Consider the following 18,144-nt stretch of genomic DNA (forward strand, 5'->3'; position numbering starts at 1 on the left):
AAATAAATGAATGACCGCACAGAAATAGGTTTCTGACTGCTTAGTTAAAGTTTTGGCTTCTGGCTTCCTCAGCAAACATTACTAATCCCAGCTGTGAAACAGAAGAAGGGGAATTATTCAAGTAAACTGTACTAAGCCTATCTCAACTCCCTTGCTAAACTGAGCTTGTCTTTTTACAAGGACCATGTGTCAGTCTTTCAGTCCTTAGACTTTAGAATTCCCAGCCTAATTAACATCGGGCAGGCACTGTCGCTATACTGTTTTCAACGTGTTTCCCCCTACCTATTAGTTCTGCCCCCACACTTTTTTCTCCCTAAACCCAGAGATTCCCTATGCAGTCAGCACAACTCTCCTATTTGGATTGTCAGAGCATAGGGAATCTCAAGATCCACATTAAGCCCAGGTATAGACTGGCCCAGTATGGAAGAGCCATTAATGAGCAGTCATCCTTATTTGCTTGCAGGGAGTTTAGATGATGTTGCACCAAAGGAAGCGTCATCCTGAAATTTTGGGTACTTTTCCTCTATCACTATCCCTACTGCAATAAGTCTGGATCCCATGGGCGTAGCCAAGGAGGGTGGGGGTGGGGCACCTGTTCCCCCCATAAATCAAGTAAATAAATAAAAATACTTAACTGACCAAATGCATCACAGATAACTCGGTTCTTCCCCCACTAACATAAAGCCTCCTCCCCCCCCAATAAAGTCAAGTTACACCCACACTGGATTTTTTTATGTGTAGTGGGTTTGATGCCCAAGACCTCCCAGTTGACTAACTGCACAACCTGAATTTGCAGCTGTGGGTTTGAATCCCACCCCAAAATAGTGACGGTCTGGAAGTGCCCCATTTCTACTCAGAAGTCCATGAGATTTCAATCAGGCTTACTCCCAGGTAAATGGGGTTAGGGATTGCAGCCTTAATCTGTCAGTTAATTAATAAAGATACTCACCCTAATTTACAGGTGAAACCTTAGGGCTCTACCATATGTCCTGTTCATCAAGCACTCATTCCGATTTGTTTGAGGGGAAATTATCCAACTACTTCACCTAAGCATGTGTGGAGCCTGTGGCACCGTGGGTTAATGCTTCTGGCTCTTATGCAGAAGGTTGGTGGTTCGATCCCACCCAGGGATAACTGTGAGCAGGATGCTTTGCAGGATATTTGACCAGATGACGCTCAGGGTCCCTTCCAACTCTGCAATTCAGCAACCATGACTTTCCTTACTGAAAATAAATAAAATAAAAAAATCCATGGTGCTGTTTGTTGGGGGTGGGGGCAGTGAGTTTGCTGCACAAGAGCACCAAATCCACTTTAGGGGCTGCATGCCCATCCACAAAATTGTGACACTCTGGAAGTCACCTTGCAAGCCTCTACCCAGAGGTAAGCCCCATCGAGTTCTTAGTTTAAGCACGCATACAGGTTTCAATTTGAGTCTCCAGCTACGACTGATGCGAAATATTGGCATGTTGTAAAAAAAAAAAAGGTATAACAAAATAAAATAAATAAATGGATTTTAAAAAATATTTTAACAAAACTTTTATGTAGTCAACTTTGTCCCCCAGAGGAGCTGGTCGTGTTATTTGTTTACTTTTGCTTCTTTTAAAGTTTGAGTTGAAAGGAAGCCCAACAAAACACGACTCTGGTGGGACTCGAACCCACAACCTTTGAATGACTTCACCCAGTCATTAGTCTAGAAGTCCAATGCGCTATCCATTGCGCCACAGAGCCTGCTAGATAGCGAGGAATGATCCTGCCCGTCCTCTTTTTGCCCTCCCTCCCTCCACCAGTTGCGGCTCGGCTGAGCTCTTGATCTGATTACAGAGCCGTACTTTTTCCTGTCGCCAGTTGTCCCTTTGCAAAGGCGTCTTAAGGCCACCGACTTTGCAAGGCGCGCGCGGGGACACCGCGAGCCTCTTCGCTTCTCCTTTGAAACTTCTTTTGCAAACTCCCAGCTCTTGCTTTGCTGTGTGAAGCTTTTTCTCAAAAAATAAAATAAATATGTGAAACTGCTTGAGATCGCTTTAACGTGCGGTGGGAGGGCCACTGTCATAGGACCAGGGTCTGGGACAGGAGGAAACCGAGCTAGGTAGTGGGAGAGAAAGAGAGAAGGAAAAAGCAGTACAAGAGTAAAGAAAGGAATAAAGTCAAAGCACACAGCCCTTCCCCACCCACGTGCAAGGCTGCGGAGCGCAAGAAAGACTACAAATCCCGCGGTGCATTGCGGCAGAGCGCTGCTCTCTCTCGCCCCCTGCAGGACCCCCTTTTGCCAGAGCGCCTGCAGCATCAGTGACTAGCTGCTGTTGCTGCCGTTTGGTTTCTTCCTTTTCTCCTCCCGCTTGCAATTCTCATGCGGGAGGGAGGGCAGTGCAGGTGGAAAAGGGAGGAGGAAGGAAGTGCCAAAGCCAGGAGGAGACGCAGCCGCTGGGCTGATCAGGAGAGCCTTTGCAAGAGGAGGAGGAGGAGGAGGAGGCAGGAGAAGACAAGATCCTGCCCTTTTGACAGCTGCTGAACCAGCTGTTACTGCTGGACCCGCATCCTCTGCCCCGCGAGGAGCATGCGGTGTTGTGACACTCAGTAGCCACAGAGCTCCATAGGATAGCAGAGAGAGGTGGGTTGCTGTGTCAGTGTCTATAGCGCTGCAGCATCACAGAGCGCTACATCGGGGGTGGGGGCTCGAAAGAGAGGGGAGCCTTTTGTCAGGGGGTACGTCCCAGGATGGTGCTGCTCATTCTGAAGCCGGGTGGATACAGACCCCCGTAACTTGTGTGTGTGTGTGTGTGTGTGTGTGTGTTAAGGAAACGGGGCTATTGTGCAAAGATGCGTATAAAAAAAGCTGCATCTCCCCCCACTTTCTGTTTGGGGAGTGGGTGTAGAAGCGGGGCCATTGACCTTATTTTCTCCTTTGTGTATGCGTAATAATATATAATATCCTTCGTTTCCTAGCTGTCAGGCCCCAGCTATGCTTTCGTTTGGTTTAATGCTGCGGACGCCCTAATTCAGTCTGCAGCCCTACCTCCACTTACCTGTGAGCAAGCGCCATTAGATTCAACGGGTCTTGCTTCTGAGTAGACCTTGCTAGGAGTGCATTCTTCACAGCCTCATCTTGTGTCTGGTTTATGTCTAACGAGGCTTATAATAGCAGGCTTGCCTATTATCGTTGCTCCCTTTCTTCCTTTCCCATTATTTTTCATAATAGCATCAGTGGGTTGCTGTGAAGCGGGAGGTCTTTAAGCTTGGCTCCTCCTGGGTGAAGCTAGTACTCTATTATTCCTTTGCAGATAATGAGAGTGGAGTAAAATGGAGTAGAGGGGTGAGGGAGCTACCATTTGGGATGTTTAATTGTATGTTGGTTTTATATCACTGAAAAGGACTTCTCAGAATTTAAGGCTCATATTTCAGGAATGAGTGTGGTGGATATTTTTAAGTCCATTCTTAGGAGCTGGTGTTTTAATGTTTCTTTGGGTGGTGGGGGAAGTAAGGCTGGCTCTAAACATAAGATGAATAGATAATACTAAGGCTTTGTCGTCGTCTTCTTCTAAAAAAGATAATTTGATATGTGTGAGAATCCTCCCCCATCCCAGAGTTCCCTGCTGCAGTCACCTGTTTTCTCAAGCAACCAAGGCAGCATGTGTGTAATATTTCTTAGTGAAAGGGATGGGGGATAAATTGCAGTTTTTGCTTTGCTAACCTGCAGAGAGTTCCTCCAGGATACTATAGGATTCACTCTCTGCAGCATGACCACAAAACCTGCCAGAAATTGAAAGCCCAACAATTTTACTGAGTGTGCCGTGTGTACTTGTCCTGTGGCACAGAAATTACCTTGAAGAGATCAGGACATTGCCTCATTCAGACCTAGGTCTGGGGGTGGGTGAAGTTTTTGAGGAGGCCCTGTTCTGATCTCTGAGGCCCAGATCTTCTACTCACCTGGCCTCCAGGTAAATGCTTTTTGAGCATTAAGGTGCCTTTTAAGCATCACCGCACCGTTCCAAGCATAACGTGTCCTTTTCACTCCAGTGTGTGTGTGTGTGTGTGTGTGTGTGTGTATATAGATATAGATGTAAAGGGCAGCCATAAGGAAATCACTGGTTGGTGGTTGCCTGGGAAAGATAAGTGTTGTTGTGTTGTTGTTGTTATTTTCAAAGCCGTGCACAGTGATACCTTGGTTCTCAAATGCCTTGGTACTCAAACGCCTTGGTTCCCAAATGCGGAAAACCCAGAAGTAAGTGTTCGGTTTTTGAACGTTTTTCAGAAGCTGAACGTCCGATGTGGCTGTCAGTTATTGTTTCTGGGGTACCTGCACCAATCAGAAGCTGAACCTTGGTTTTCGAACATTTCGGAAGTCAAACTAACTTCTGGAACAGATTAAGTTTGGTGCTTTTGTTTTTGCTATTTGTTTTTGAGGCTTTTTCGGTTAATTTGTTTTTATGACTGTGTGGAACCCAGTTCAGCTACTGATTGATTGATTGTGTGACTGCAGAAATGCATCAAAGGCCCCCCCCCCCATGCAAACAATGACTATCATCAGCGTAGGTAAGAATTATTACTGTTATTTTAATTTTTATCATCTACAATACTGTCTTATTTATTTTATTTTATCGTAAAGTACATTGATTATTGCTTTCATTTTATGGGTCACTGGTCTCGTTACATATAATAATAATAATAATTTATTATTTATACCCTGCCCATCTGGCTGGGCTTCCCCCCACTCTGGGCGGCTTCCAAAAGAATATCAAATAGCAAAATTAATGTTAAATTGCTGTTTTAGGGGTTGCTTTTAGAAGTCTAGAATGGATTAATCCGTTTTGCATTACTTTCTATGGGAAAGCGCGCCTTGGTTTTGGAACGCTTTGGTTTTGGAATCGACTTCCAGAACAGATGATTAAGTTTGAAAAGCAAGGTTACACTGTAATACTGGAAGAATAATAATACTGGAGGAAGGAGAGTGCTTCTTAGCAGGCAGTGGTGAAATACCCCACCACCTCTGCTAGTCAGGGGAGACCAGTCTTCCGCAACGCAGTGCCCTGCAGTGGTTTTGGACAAGAACTGCTGTCAGCCCCAGCCAGCGGTGGCACCAATTTGGCTGGTGAGGGCGCTGAACCCTCCTGGTCTGACTTGGCACAAAGCAGCTTTCTCTGCCCATTTTTCACCCTGGCAACCAGGACTGTGATGGGCTCACCATTGTCGTAGAAGCTGCTGGGCTATGCTTCTCTGGATCAGGATTCTAACCATGGGCCTCTGCTTTGCAAGGTTGCAAAGATTTTGAAAGTCCACAGTGGAAAGGTTGGTGGAAAGGCCAGTATCGATTATTTAAATGATATGCATGCGTCAAAAGAGCATACAGTATTTGAGGAAAAAAGGAAGCACAGCTAAAAGGCCAAAGGAAGGCTGTGTTTGTGAGTGACTGTTGTGCAAAGCTATTACACACACAGGAAGCTGCCTTATACAGAGCCAGGCCATTGGTACGTCCAGCTCTGTATCGCCTACACGGACTGTCAGTAGCTCTCCAAGGCTTTAGACAGGGTTCTCTCCCAGCCTTACCTGGAGATGCCAGGGACTGTGTGCAAAGCACATGATGGCCCTTTCCCATGGAGTGGGAGTGTTCTGCCTACATATTTGTAAATAAACATCAATGTTACAAAATGGCACTAATCCTCCAGCAACAACCTTCTGAGGGGAGCCAAGCCTGAAAAGTGCTGTGCCCCTGGAACTTCTCACTGCTTAGAAATGTGGAGTGAGCATAACATGCTAGTGTGGCAACAGGGCAGTGCTAGGACAGGGGTGGTGATTTTGTGGTCCAGCAATATCTGGAGAAGGGACGCTGGTGGCGCTGTGGGTTAAACCACAAAGCCTAGGACTTGCCGATCAGAAGGTCGGTGGTTCAAATCCCCGTGACAGGGTGAGCTCCCGTTGCTCGGTCCCTGCTCCTGCCAACCTAGCAGTTCGAAAGCACGTCAAAGTGCAAGTACCGCTCTGGCAGGAAGGTAAATGGCGTTTCCGTGCACTGCTCTGGTTCGCCAGAAGCGGCTTAGTCATGCTGGCCACATGACCCGGAAGCTGCACACCGGCTCCCTTGGCCAGTAAAGCGAGATGAGCGCCGCAACCCCAGAGTCGGTTACGACTGAACCTAATGGTCAGGGGTCCCTTTACTTTTAACATCTGGAGGGCCACAGTTTCCCACCTCTGCACTAGTGCAGAGAACACTGGGAGGTTTCCTTGTGTTCATAGTGTGTCTCTCATTTACAAATGTACAAGTGGAATACAGTGGAAGCAAGTCTAACAGGTAGCAAAACCACTAAACCTGCCTCAGATGCTCAAAGCATGTGCACATCTCATACTACATGCCTTGACTCCTGATCAACAATTCCCAGAAATCTGTCTGTCTCCCAAATGAAACCTGATACTCTCATGCTTTAAAGGAAAATATCATTTGGGGGCATGAACATTCTTTTTGCCAAGTCCATGCTTGCTCATTGGTTGCTTGGTGACAGGTCCAGTCAAAGGAATCAAGACTGTCAGGTTTGTAACAGTGAGTAGGAAGCAGCAGTGTTACATCACAATAATAAGTGAAATGTTGAGTAATAGGAGCTCTGCTTTCCAGTTCCTAGGTTCCCACTTTGACGGCTTAATAAACTTATTTCCCTTTATCAAATGGCTCAAAGGGTAGTTGAATAGCGGATTGAACCCTTCCTGTTGTGGAAGAGCCATAGTTCAGTGTAAGAGCACCTGCCTTCCGTGCAAACGGTCCCAAGTTCAATCCCTGGCATGTCCAGGTAGGGCTGGGAATTTTGACAGTCTGAAACCCTGGAGAGCCTCTGCTGGTCAGTGTGGACAATACGGAGCTAGATGCATCCTGTGAGGCCAGAGGGGGAGAGTGCAACCGGTGTGCCGTTCACATGGCGAGGGAGAAGCTGCTGCACCTGTTTCAGGAGGTTTGATTGAAGCCCAGATAGCTGCTAGGCGTAGGTGGGGATGACTCTGCCCTCTGGGAGGGAAGGAAGGCTAGATAAGGGTGGAACTGTGAAGAGGTGGAGAAACAGAGACTGGAGGCTGGAGGAGAGGAAGGCAGGAGGGAGCTCAAGAACTGCTTACAGTTACCTGGGGATGTAAGTGATTCATCTACACTGCTGTATATTTTGGAAAGTAGTTTGTCCGCTGATTTATAGTGTATAGATGTAGATTTCGGCTGGCAAATTTCGGCTGATGAGCACAGGTTAAATCCTGATTGGTTGGATGGGATCTATGCAAACCTCTTCTTATTTCAGGAAGGTGTTTTGGACTGCGAAAACAGAGGTTTTCCCTATCGTATTAGCAGAAGTTTCCGAGTGAACCTGCATGGGAATCCCTGCTCAAAATGTTGGGGAAAACCCTCCCCACTTTTAGTGAGGGATTCCGAAGAGCACACCCCTTCCTGCTCTTTCCGCTGAATAAGCCACTCACACAACTGCAAATTGTGAAAGAAGCACCTAGCTTAATTTGGCCCAAAGTGTGATCAGCTTCTGAAGGAAATCAAACTAGATGTCTCTCCAAATTGTATAATTCTGAACAATTACAATAGCACTGCCGATGTAAAAAATTCTGTGGTCGTCTTTAAAAACACACACAGAATTTTTTGGCAGGATTTTAAAAATTGTTCTTTTTCTGAGCAAAATGGGGCTAATTGACTTGCCCACTGTGTTTCGAATCCCCAAGACACAATGAATGAACTCCGCAGGGTTCCCTTGAGTCCAGTCCAGTGGGCTGGATTTTTTTTTGGGGGGGGTGTCCCTGCTGCAGGATGGCATTAAGAACCCAGCCAGGGAGTTGTATTTAACCTTCTGCCCAGGCTTCAGCAAAAACCGGGATCCATTTTGTTGACTTGCCACCCAAAAGCAACAAACGAAGAGCAAAGGGGGTCAGATTCATCTGTCCCCATCCTCCTCATTGGCCAGCTTTTTAGCTGAATAACCCTTGGCTTGAGGACAGCCTGCAAACTGCAGTGTCATCTCAGGGCTTGCAAACCCCACCGGCATAGCTGATGCGTTTCCTGTTGCCTGTCTAACGTCCTGTTTCTCCCTGTCACATCAAAAGGGAGCGTGATGTGCACAAATAGGTTGAAGGCCAGGGAGGGTTTGTCTGGAGTTCAGGGTTGGAGCCTGTGCCTGCAGAGAAGAATCAAGTCCTTCAGAAGCTGAGGTGCTTTACGGACATCTAAGAGTTGTTCCTGTTTCCTGTGGCGCCTCAGGCATGCCCTTCTAGATGCACACATGCAAAGGGGCATTGGACACTATCAGAGCTGAAAATAGGGGCATGCTTGTCATGCCAGAGGCATAGCTGTCAACTGTTCCATTTTTTTAAGGGAAATTCCCTTATTCTGAATAGGATTCCTCGCAAGAAAAGGGAAAAGTTGACAGCTATGACCAGAAGCAAGTGTGGTTGGATGTGGAAAGGGGAAGAATATGTGATTATTTCAGTTACACATACTTTTACTTAGTTAATACAACCTTGTTATAAGAGAACCACCTCCTTTATTTTCTGTAAGCCCTTCCCCAGAACTCACTTTTTGGCCAGGGTCATTGGATCATGGCCCTGACCGTAGGGCAGACTTCCCCATCCTTCCAGATGTTGTTGCAGTCACCAGTCCTACCAGCCCCAGCTAGCATGTCAGGGGCTGTGGGAGTCCAGAACACATGGAATACAGCTATGGTACTTCCAGAAGATCTGTTCATTCAGCATTTGTTCAGAGCATAGAATCGTAGAATCTTGAAGTTGGAAGGGGACCCTGAGGGTCATCTAGCCCAACCCCAACCCCCCCACAATGCAGGAATTTTATTTATCTATTAATCTGTAAACTAAACTAAAACGTCCGTGACAAATGGCCGCCCAACCTCTGCTCAAAAACTTCCAATGAAGGAAAGCCTACCGCCTTCTGAGGGAGTCCGTTCCACTGTTGAACAGTGCTTATTTTCAGAAAGTTTAGTCAGAATCTCCTTTCTTGTAACTTGAAGCCATTGGTTTGGATATGTTTGTACTTATTATTGATTTATTTAATAAGATTTATACTCCGCTTGACAAAAAACCCTTTCAAAGTGGTTTTTAAGAAGATAATAACATCAAGATAAATTCACAACCATACTTTAAAACATACAAAAGTTGAAATACTACACAATCATCCTCAACTTTCTAAGCACCTGGGTAGGTTTGTCTAAACAAAAATGTTTTTAGGAGGTGCCGAAAAGAGCACAGTGAAGGCGCCTGCTTGATCTCAGTAGGCAGGGGAATGTAGATGGCACTGGCTGTTTAATGACATTTCATTCCAATTACACACTTTGGAAAGAATGTATAGGTAAAGGTAAAGGAACCCCTGACCATTAGGTCCAGTCGTGGCTGACTCTGGGGTTGTGGCGCTCATCTCACTTTATTGGCCAAGGGAGCCAGCGTACAGCTTCCGGGTCATATGGCCAGCATGACTAAGCCGCTTTTGGCGAACAAGAGCAGCGCACGGAAACGCCATTTACCTTCCCGCCGGAGCAGTACCTATTGTTAAGTTGTGGGTGAACATATCAGATGACACAGCGATTCTTCAAACAACTCTTGTTTATACACAGGCCAGGACAGAACTCAACTGAAGGGTTCAGTCAGCCTGCTTATATAGAGCTCCAGTACAACGTAACTGTAACAACTTTCTAAAACTATCCCATCACTGAACGTCACTTTTGATCCCTTATTTGCATAAGTATCTACAGTATCCCCCTGCTGGCCCAGGATGAGAACTTCAGTACATAACACCTATATATCTACTTGCTTTTGAACTGCTAGGTTGGCAGGAGCAGGGACTGAGCAACAGGAGCTCACCCCGTCACGGGGATTCGAACCTCTGACCTTCTGATCGGCAAGTCCTAGGCTCTGTGGTTTAACCCACAGCGCCACCCACATCCCTTGGAAAGAATATAAAGTGTAGATAAATGCCAAACTTTGCAGACTTGCAAAGTGAAGTACAACCTTCTTTAAACACTTGGCAAGAGTCATTGACATGATATATATATAATGAAAATCTAGAATATCAAGGTAAAATTCAGGATAACAGGATATAACCTCTCCAATAAGAAAAGTGAGCAGAAGGTTCTTCTGGTGGTGAATTAATGGAAGAAATGCAGGGAGACTTGTTATTTCTGGTAATGTTACCTCTGACTGCTTTGCAGTGTTGTGTTAGTTCATCTACAAGTGCAAGCTTCCAAACAAGTTTTGCAGAGTTAACTAACGATCATTTCTCCATCCAGGCTGCTACCAGGAAAAATCAATTATTATTGTTATCCTGCATTTTCCTGTCATTTACCTCACCTAAAAGAAGTCTAATCTTTTGGGAAAGTGGGTTTGTTGCTATTGCACTAAACCTCCCAATCAACTATAATTGCCCACCCTGAATTTGTCGGTATGTTACTGAAGTTCCCCAGGTTAGGGAAACACTGGCCTTGTGGGCGGATGTCCAGATGCCGGATGCCATGGTGGGCAGAGCCAAAACCAAAAGTCGGGAGAGCATCAGATGTAATTGTTAGCTTTGTGAAGTAGGCTAGTTTCTGCACACACCCCTCTCTATCTCCTATCCAGCCATTATCAGAATTCAATAGCATGTTTCAGCCAGGCAGAAAACTTAGGAAGGGTGTGAAGCAGATCCAGTCAAGGGGGTGGCCTGGGGAGAGGTTCTGGCATTGGAAATGTCCCAAGGGCCAGGTGGAGAGGTTTCAAGGGCCACATTTGGCCCCCAGACCTGAGGTTCCACACCCCTGAAGTATGCACTGCATGAAGAAGTGTTTCTTTCGGCTTGTCCTGCACCTCCAGCCATTCAGTGTCAGTGGATGATCTCCACGTTCTAGTTTTGTAAGAGAGGAAGCAGGGAGTTAGGACTGAGGTGGTTTTCAAACTTGTATGGTAGAACCATCTCCTGAACAATCATACCAAAATTCCTGTGGTTCAGCTTGGTGCCCTCCAGAGTTGTTTTGGACTACTATTCCCATCAGCCCCAGCCAGCATGACCAATCAGAAATGGCTTAAATGGTAGTCTAAACCATCTGGAGGGCATCCGGCTAGTGAAGGCTGCTGTTGGTGGATATTTCAAATAAATATCGTGGTACTGATGAACAGAGAATGCCAAGCAGGCAAGTTAAACCATGTTAAGTGACCTGAACTTGTACCTTTCACAATACCAGAGTTTCACCTTAACTGTGGCCAGACTCAATGGCAGCATTGATCTCATTTGGGGGGAGGAGCGCTTACTTTGCAGAAGTTTGAGGGGAGCAACCAGGAAAGGCTTGCAGGAAACCTGACTTTTATAATGAATGAATGGATTTCTTTATCATCATCACAGACCAGAAATTGACTTTTATAACATTCCCTTCCACGTTCCCAGGTCATATGGCATAGATAAACCAGCAAAGCACAACAGGCCGGGAAAATAATCAATAACCTTGGACTTCTGTACATGTTTATCCTGTTGCTCATTAGGTTATGGTCCAAATAGCATTCTCTCTGTCAGGAGAAGGTGAAGCAAAGAGGCAGAGAGACGTCGCTGAAGCAAAAGGCTGCCTTGTGCAGGAGAAGAATTAGCTAGGATTGCAAGCCCAGATTTCCCTTGGTGAGTTGGGCCTTGGCTTTTTAAAAATAAATGTTATTATTTAAAGTCTTTGTTCACAGTTTAGCAAAGGTGGACAGAAGTGGCCAACCTGAGTGGCCATTTAGGGCCAGCTGTTTGGAAAGCAAGGGGTCATCCAAGTTAGGTGTTGGGTTGTTGTTGGTTTGGGTAGGGGATAGTCTGCAAAATGTCATTGGTGCAATAATAGTGTATTAGTTAAAGAATTATATTGGACTGTCCAAACATCATTCCACTTTATTAGTTGTTCTGTAGTGCCTTCCCAAACATGATTGCTTTATTGCTGCCTGGAGGAGCCCTTTCGTTATGAAAACGGGACAACTCTGGAACATTTGCAGCATGAAAAGTTGCAGGGTTTCAGCAGGGTTATGGGGCACACACTGATTGGAAGGGCAGCTGTAAGTCTACCCCACAGCGCTTGCTGCATTGAAAACATGATGGTACAGCCCTCTTACTACCATCAACATCATCATCATCATAATTTATTATTTGTACCCTAGCCATCTGGCTGGGTCTCCCCAGCCACTCTGGGCGGCTTCCAACTAAGATTAAAAATACATTAAAATGTCTCACGTTAAAAACTTCCCTGAACAGGGCTGCCTTCAGGTATCTTCTAAATAATAATAATAATTCATTGAGCACATATAGTCCTGAATGTGCAAGAAGAAGGGGGCCTGCAAGGGCTCTTCATCTCACCAAAGGGAACTTCCCTCTCTCCTCTCCCCAGGCCAGCATGTTACGTTCGGCGGCTCTGCTTCTCCTCTTCGTGGTCTTCCGGCTGTTCCTGGACCTGCCATGGATCCAGGTGGTCCCGGCTCTCTTAATATTCTACTTGGGATCTGGAGGATGGACTTTCCTTCGCATCGTCATCATGACAGCCAGACGGGATGTTTCGTAAGTTTTGTAAACTGGCGGACCTCCCTCTCCGAGCCTCCTTCGTGTGACTTCATCTGATTTATATGTTTCTTGCTAACATGCCTTTTACAGCAATCATTCTGATGTAGCCGTAGGTCCAGAATTTATGTGGGTTTCTCAGAAGCACATGAGAAATGCAAGCTTTGGCACTAGCTGCAGCACTCGGGATCTTGAAGCAAAGGGTATGTGTTGGTTACAGGAGGGGCCATTGCTCAGTGGAAGAGTACACAATGCTTCGTTTTCAGAAGGGCCCAGTTTCTATCCCTGGTATATCCAGTTGGAAGGACCAGCAGGAAGTAATAGGGGCCCTGGAAAGCCACTGCCTGTCAGAACAGATTAGGGGGATCCAGCATGGTGCCATGAAGATGCACTTGGACTACAATTCCCATCAGCCCCATCCAGCATGACCAGTGGTCAGGGCCCTGGGACAGATAATCCAGGGTTAGATGAACACACAGCCACACAGCCTAAGAGGGCTGCTTCTTACTTTAAATGTGGGGTCGCAACAAAAACAGGCAACTGCTCAGCAAATTCTGCTCCCTCTTCGTGGTGTCCCAGGGCAACTTGCCTGTGTCCGAATGTCCTAGGCTTGTCCCTTTCCCTGCTCTCTGCCGTGCCATCAGCAGCTGCTTATGTAGGGCCTCCAGATGTTGTGGGGCTTCAGCTCCTCTTATTTCCAGCCATTCACCATTGGCTGAGGTTGATGCGAGTTGGAGTCAAACAGCATCTAGAAGACACCTGGTTAGGGAAGACTTTTTCAGCAGGGGGACAGTCCACTGTCCCTCAGACCTTGTGGGGGGCCGGACTATATATTTTTGGGGGGGGGGAACAAACACATTCCTATGCCCCACAAATAACCCAGAGATGCATTTTAAATAAAAGGACACATTCTACTCATGTAAAAACATGCTGATTCCCGGACCGTCTGCGGGCCGGATTGAGAAGGTGATTGGGCTAGATCCGGCCCCTGGGCCCTAGTTTGCCTACCCATGATCCACACTGATGGGCCAATACACCCTTTGGAAGTAAGCTTCTCACACCCCTCCTTGGAGCAGCAGAAGCAGTGGTGTCAGGGAGAAGGAGGAGTGGAAGAGGTTTTCCCAATACTGGTGAAACTGACAAGGTATTTTCAGATTCACTAAAAAGCAGAGACCTGTGTCACTTTCACAGAGGGCCTAGAAGGAACTGAAAAGGCTTTCTTTCACCCAAATGTGCCAACTGATGTGTTCTGGAGGGAAAAAAAACATTAAGATCCATGAAGATCTATGCCTTGGATCAATACTTTTGTGCTACTGGCAAGCACCAGATCTGTGATTATTTTATGTGCAGCCTAGCAATGTAAGCCTTATTTGATGATAGTTTGGCGGGGACCCAAAGCAAAAAGATGACGATTCAAGAGACTCCATTGTTTTAATCTTCTGTATGTAACTTTTACGCAGACCCCATGGAAAGGCTGTGTGTGCATTCATGCGCGTGTGCCCTTCTTCTGTTTGTGCTGGGGCCAGGGATTGGCCAAAGGGCAGGGGCAGTGTCCACAGCACTCTCAGAATTCCAAAAGTTCCCACAGGCCCCCCAAAATTGGCAGCCCTGGTGTAATGTGAGGAACGATGTTGAAAGATTCTCTGCTAGGAATAAAATGTTGCTGCTCATTTGTGATAAAATTGCTAAATCTCCTTTGAAGTACTGTTCCATGCCAGACTGCACTTTGGACTTCAGACGTGCCTAAGAAATTACAAACAGCCAAGCTTTCTAGTCTATGACTTTGCCTGGTCTGAGGCCAAGAAACTGCTTTTGTTCAGGCAAAACTGGTTTTTGAAGGGAACACACACACACACACACACACACACACACACACAATAATCAAGCATGGCTCCTTTCAGGGTGTGGCAGTGTTGCAATCACCTCTCACCATCCCTGGTCTAAGAAACCCTACAAGAGAGGAGGAAAGGTCCTTGAAACTCAATAAGAGAAATCCTCCTTTTTGTTAGATGAACATAAGAACATCAGAATGGCCTGCTGGATCAGACCAGTGGCCCTTCAAGTTCAGCATCCTGTTCTCACAGGCAGTGGACAACCAGATATCTGTGGGAAACCTGCAAGCACAAGAGCCCTCTTCCTTCCTGAGGTTTCCTTGACAGGTGGTCATCCAGCCTCTGCTCAAATATCTCCATGAAAGGAGAGCCCAACACTTTCCAAGATAGCCATTTCCACAGCCAAACAGCCCTTGTGTCAATAGTTTAGCCAAAATCTGCTCCCTGCCATTTCCACCACAGGGTTCTTCTATTCCTGTCCTCTGAAGTAACACAGAGTGAGTCTCCTCTGTCATTTGCAGGACAGCCTTCAGGTATTATAAGATGGCTATCATGTCTCCACTGTGTATTTTCTTCTCTGGGCTAAACATTCCCAGCTTTTTCAACAGTACGGCTTAGTTTCCGGACACCTCCCCAACTTGGTTGCTCACCTGTGGGCACACTCCAGTTTATCAATGTCCTTCTTAAAATGTGGCATACAGAACTAGATGCAGAACTGCAGATACAGTCTTCTAGTGCTGGTGTTATATTAGGGGTCCCACTCACCAGATCCTTGCTTAGAGCCAGTGTAGGGTAATTGTTAGAATGTTGGAATTTGACCTGGGAGACCAGGGTTCAAATCCCCACTCAGCCATAAAACTCATTGGGTAGCCTTGGGCCACCCACTGCCTCTCAGGCAAACCTACCTCACAGGTTTGTTGAGAAGATAAAAATTGGAAGCTGAGAACCATGTACACCACCTTGAGCTCCTTGGAGGAAAAGGTGGTATACATATATAGGTAAAGGGTAAAGGGACCCCTGACCATTAGGTCCAGTCGTGACCGACTCTGGGGTTGCGGCGCTCATCTCGCTTTACTGGCCCAGGGAGCCGGCGTACAGCTTCCAGGTCATGTGGCCAGCATGACTAAGCCGCTTCTGGCAAACCAGAGCAGCACACGGAAACGCCGTTTACCTTCCCGCCGGAGCGGTACCTATTTATCTACTTGCACTTTGACGTGCTTTTGAACTGCTAGGTTGGCAGGAGCAGGGACTGAGCAACGGGAGTTCACCCCATCGCGAGGATTCGAACCTCCGACCTTCTGATCGGCAAGTCCTAGGCTCTGTGGTTTAACCCACAGCGCCACCTGCATCCCTGGTATACAAATATAATATAAGATAAATAAAAAAATACAAGCAGGCTGGCTTCATAGTATTGGCAGGCAGCTAGGGAGATAGAGTTCAATTTGCCAGTGGGGAGCACTAATATATTAATGGCAAGAGACCTTAGCTCTGTGGCAGAGCATCTGCTTTGCAAGTGGAATGTCCCAGGTTCAGTTCCCTGATGGCATTTCCACATAGGCAGAGAACCCTGCCTGAAATCTTGAAGAGCCACTGCCGGTCTGTGTAGACAATACTGAACTAGGTGGGCCAATATTTTGACTTGTACCTAGCAGTTTCCTGTGTTCCTGTTTAGGGAGGGCTGTAGCTCAGCAGTGGAGCACCTGCTTTGTGTGCAGAAGGTTCCAGGTTCAGTCCCCTGTGCCATCACCATGTCGCTGGTGATGAGAGAGCCCCCACCTCCAGCCCTGGAGCTCGGCTGGAATGGTGTCACCTGGTATAAGGCATCTTTCCTGTGCCTACAGTTAGCCCCATGTGAAAATTCTGTGACTGAGTGCTGAGGAGGCAGCAGGCTGGGTGTGTAGGTGGGGCTTTGCAATAAGGGCGAGTTTAGGAAGGGTTCTGAGCCTGGGATGCTTGCGAAACCCTCTTCCATGAAATGTATCCTGGTTCTTGTTCAGCTGAACACACCTACAGGCTTGAAGGAGATGCAGTGGCATGAGATTGCCATACTGTTAAGAGTGTTTCAGTGAAGATGAGTGGGTGGGTAGTTCCTCTCCATTCCCTTGGGATGAGCTGGCCAACTGGAATCATGGCACCTCTGCCCTGGCCAGGCCCCACTGAGGCAAGGAAGAAGGGCTACCCTTATGCTATTCATATAATCAGTTATCTTTTTTTTTTATAAGATATTTATTGAGATTTTCCAAATGTTACAATATAAAAATGAAAAAGAAGAAAAAAAAGAAAAAAAAGAAAAAATACAAAATAAAAATGATTAAAAACCACTCAATTTTTCCATTACTTATTTTTCCTTAGCTTGTTTCCCGGACCTCCTCATACCTCCCTTTTTTGTATTCCAGTTCAATTTGTTGGTTCAGCAAATCCTTACCCTCTTTATTTATCCTAATCTTTGGTCTTAAAATAGTAACGTTAGATTTTTACCTATTAACAACCCATTTTTCATATTCCCTTAAAGCATTACAGCTGGAAACCACTTAATTTCTATCCAACATCATTCTAACATTCATTAATTTTACAATATTTCTGTAGATAGTCTTTGAATTTCTTCCAATCTTCTTCCACCAACTCTTCTCCCTGGTCTCGGATTCTGCCAGTCATTTCTGCCAGTTCCATATAGTCCCTCAGCTTCATCTGCCATTCCTCCAGAGTGGGTAGATCTTGTGTCTTCCAATACTTTGCAATGAGTATTCTTGCTGCTGTTGTGGCATACATAAAAAAAGTTCTGTCCTTCTTTGGCACCAATTGGCCAACTATGCCTAGGAGAAAGGCCTCTGGTTTCTTCAAGAAGGTATATTTAAATACCTTTTTCAATTCATTATATATCATCTCCCAGAAAGCCTTAATCCTTGGGCACGTCCACCAAAGGTGAAAGAATGTACCTTCAATTTCTTTACATTTCCAGCATTTGTTATCGGGCAAATGATAAATTTTTGCAAGCTTGACTGGGGTCATGTACCACCTGTATATCATTTTCATAATATTCTCTCTTAAGGCATTACATGCCGTAAACTTCATACCTGTGGTCCATAACTGTTCCCAGTCAGCCATCATTATGTTATGTCCAACATCTTGTGCCCATTTAATCATAGCAGATTTCACCGTTTCATCCTGAGTATTCCATTTCAACAGCAAGTTATACATCTTTGACAAAATCTTAATTTTGGGTTCTAACAGTTCTGTTTCTAATTTTGATTTTTCCACCTGGAAGCCAATTTTCTTGTCCAAATTATATGCCTCCATTATCTGATAATAATGAAGCCAGTCTCGCACTTTGTTTTTTAATTTCTCAAAACTCTGCAATTTCAGTCTATCTCCGTTTTGTTCCAAAATTTCCCAATATTTCGGCCATTTGGCCTCCATATTGAGCTTTTTCAGAGCTTTTGCTTCCATCGGTGACAACCACCTTGGGGTTTTATTTTCCAATAAGTCCTTGTATCTTATCCAGACATTAAACAATGCTTTCCTGACAATATGGTTTTTAAATGCTTTATGTGCTTTGACCTTATCATACCACAGATATGCATGCCATCCAAATAAATTGTTAAAACCTTCTAGATCCAAAATGTCAGTGTTTTCAAGAAGCAGCCATTCTTTCAACCAGCAAAAAGCTGCTGATTCATAGTAAAGTTTAAAGTCTGGCAGGGCAAATCCACCTCTTTCCTTTGCATCTGTTAATATTTTAAATTTTATTCTAGGCTTCTTGCCCTGCCAGACAAATCTAGAAATATCTCTCTG

The 18,144-nt window shown here is 45.7% G+C and overlaps 1 protein-coding gene across 2 annotated transcripts in view; it reads left to right on the forward strand.

Moving 5' to 3' along the window:
* The first annotated feature begins 2,298 nt into the window (after nucleotides 1-2,298).
* The window catches only part of SLC27A4 (solute carrier family 27 member 4), a 47,584-nt gene continuing 31,738 nt past the window's right edge, over nucleotides 2,299-18,144 (forward strand). Inside the window, exons 1-3 of one of the 2 annotated variants that reach the window (XM_080990909.1) lie at nucleotides 2,299-2,608; nucleotides 11,482-11,611; nucleotides 12,354-12,520. In XM_080990909.1, the coding sequence (XP_080847035.1) occupies nucleotides 12,360-12,520 (161 nt within the window). In that variant the 5' untranslated portion in view covers nucleotides 2,299-2,608; nucleotides 11,482-11,611; nucleotides 12,354-12,359. Of the gene's footprint in view, nucleotides 2,609-6,940; nucleotides 7,107-11,481; nucleotides 11,612-12,353; nucleotides 12,521-18,144 lie in introns of those variants that run through there. The other variant, XM_080990910.1, reaches the window with a different exon arrangement.

Source organism: Podarcis pityusensis, assembly GCF_964106645.2.
Source record: "Podarcis pityusensis genome assembly, chromosome: Z".
Classification (NCBI taxonomy): domain Eukaryota; kingdom Metazoa; phylum Chordata; class Lepidosauria; order Squamata; family Lacertidae; genus Podarcis; species Podarcis pityusensis.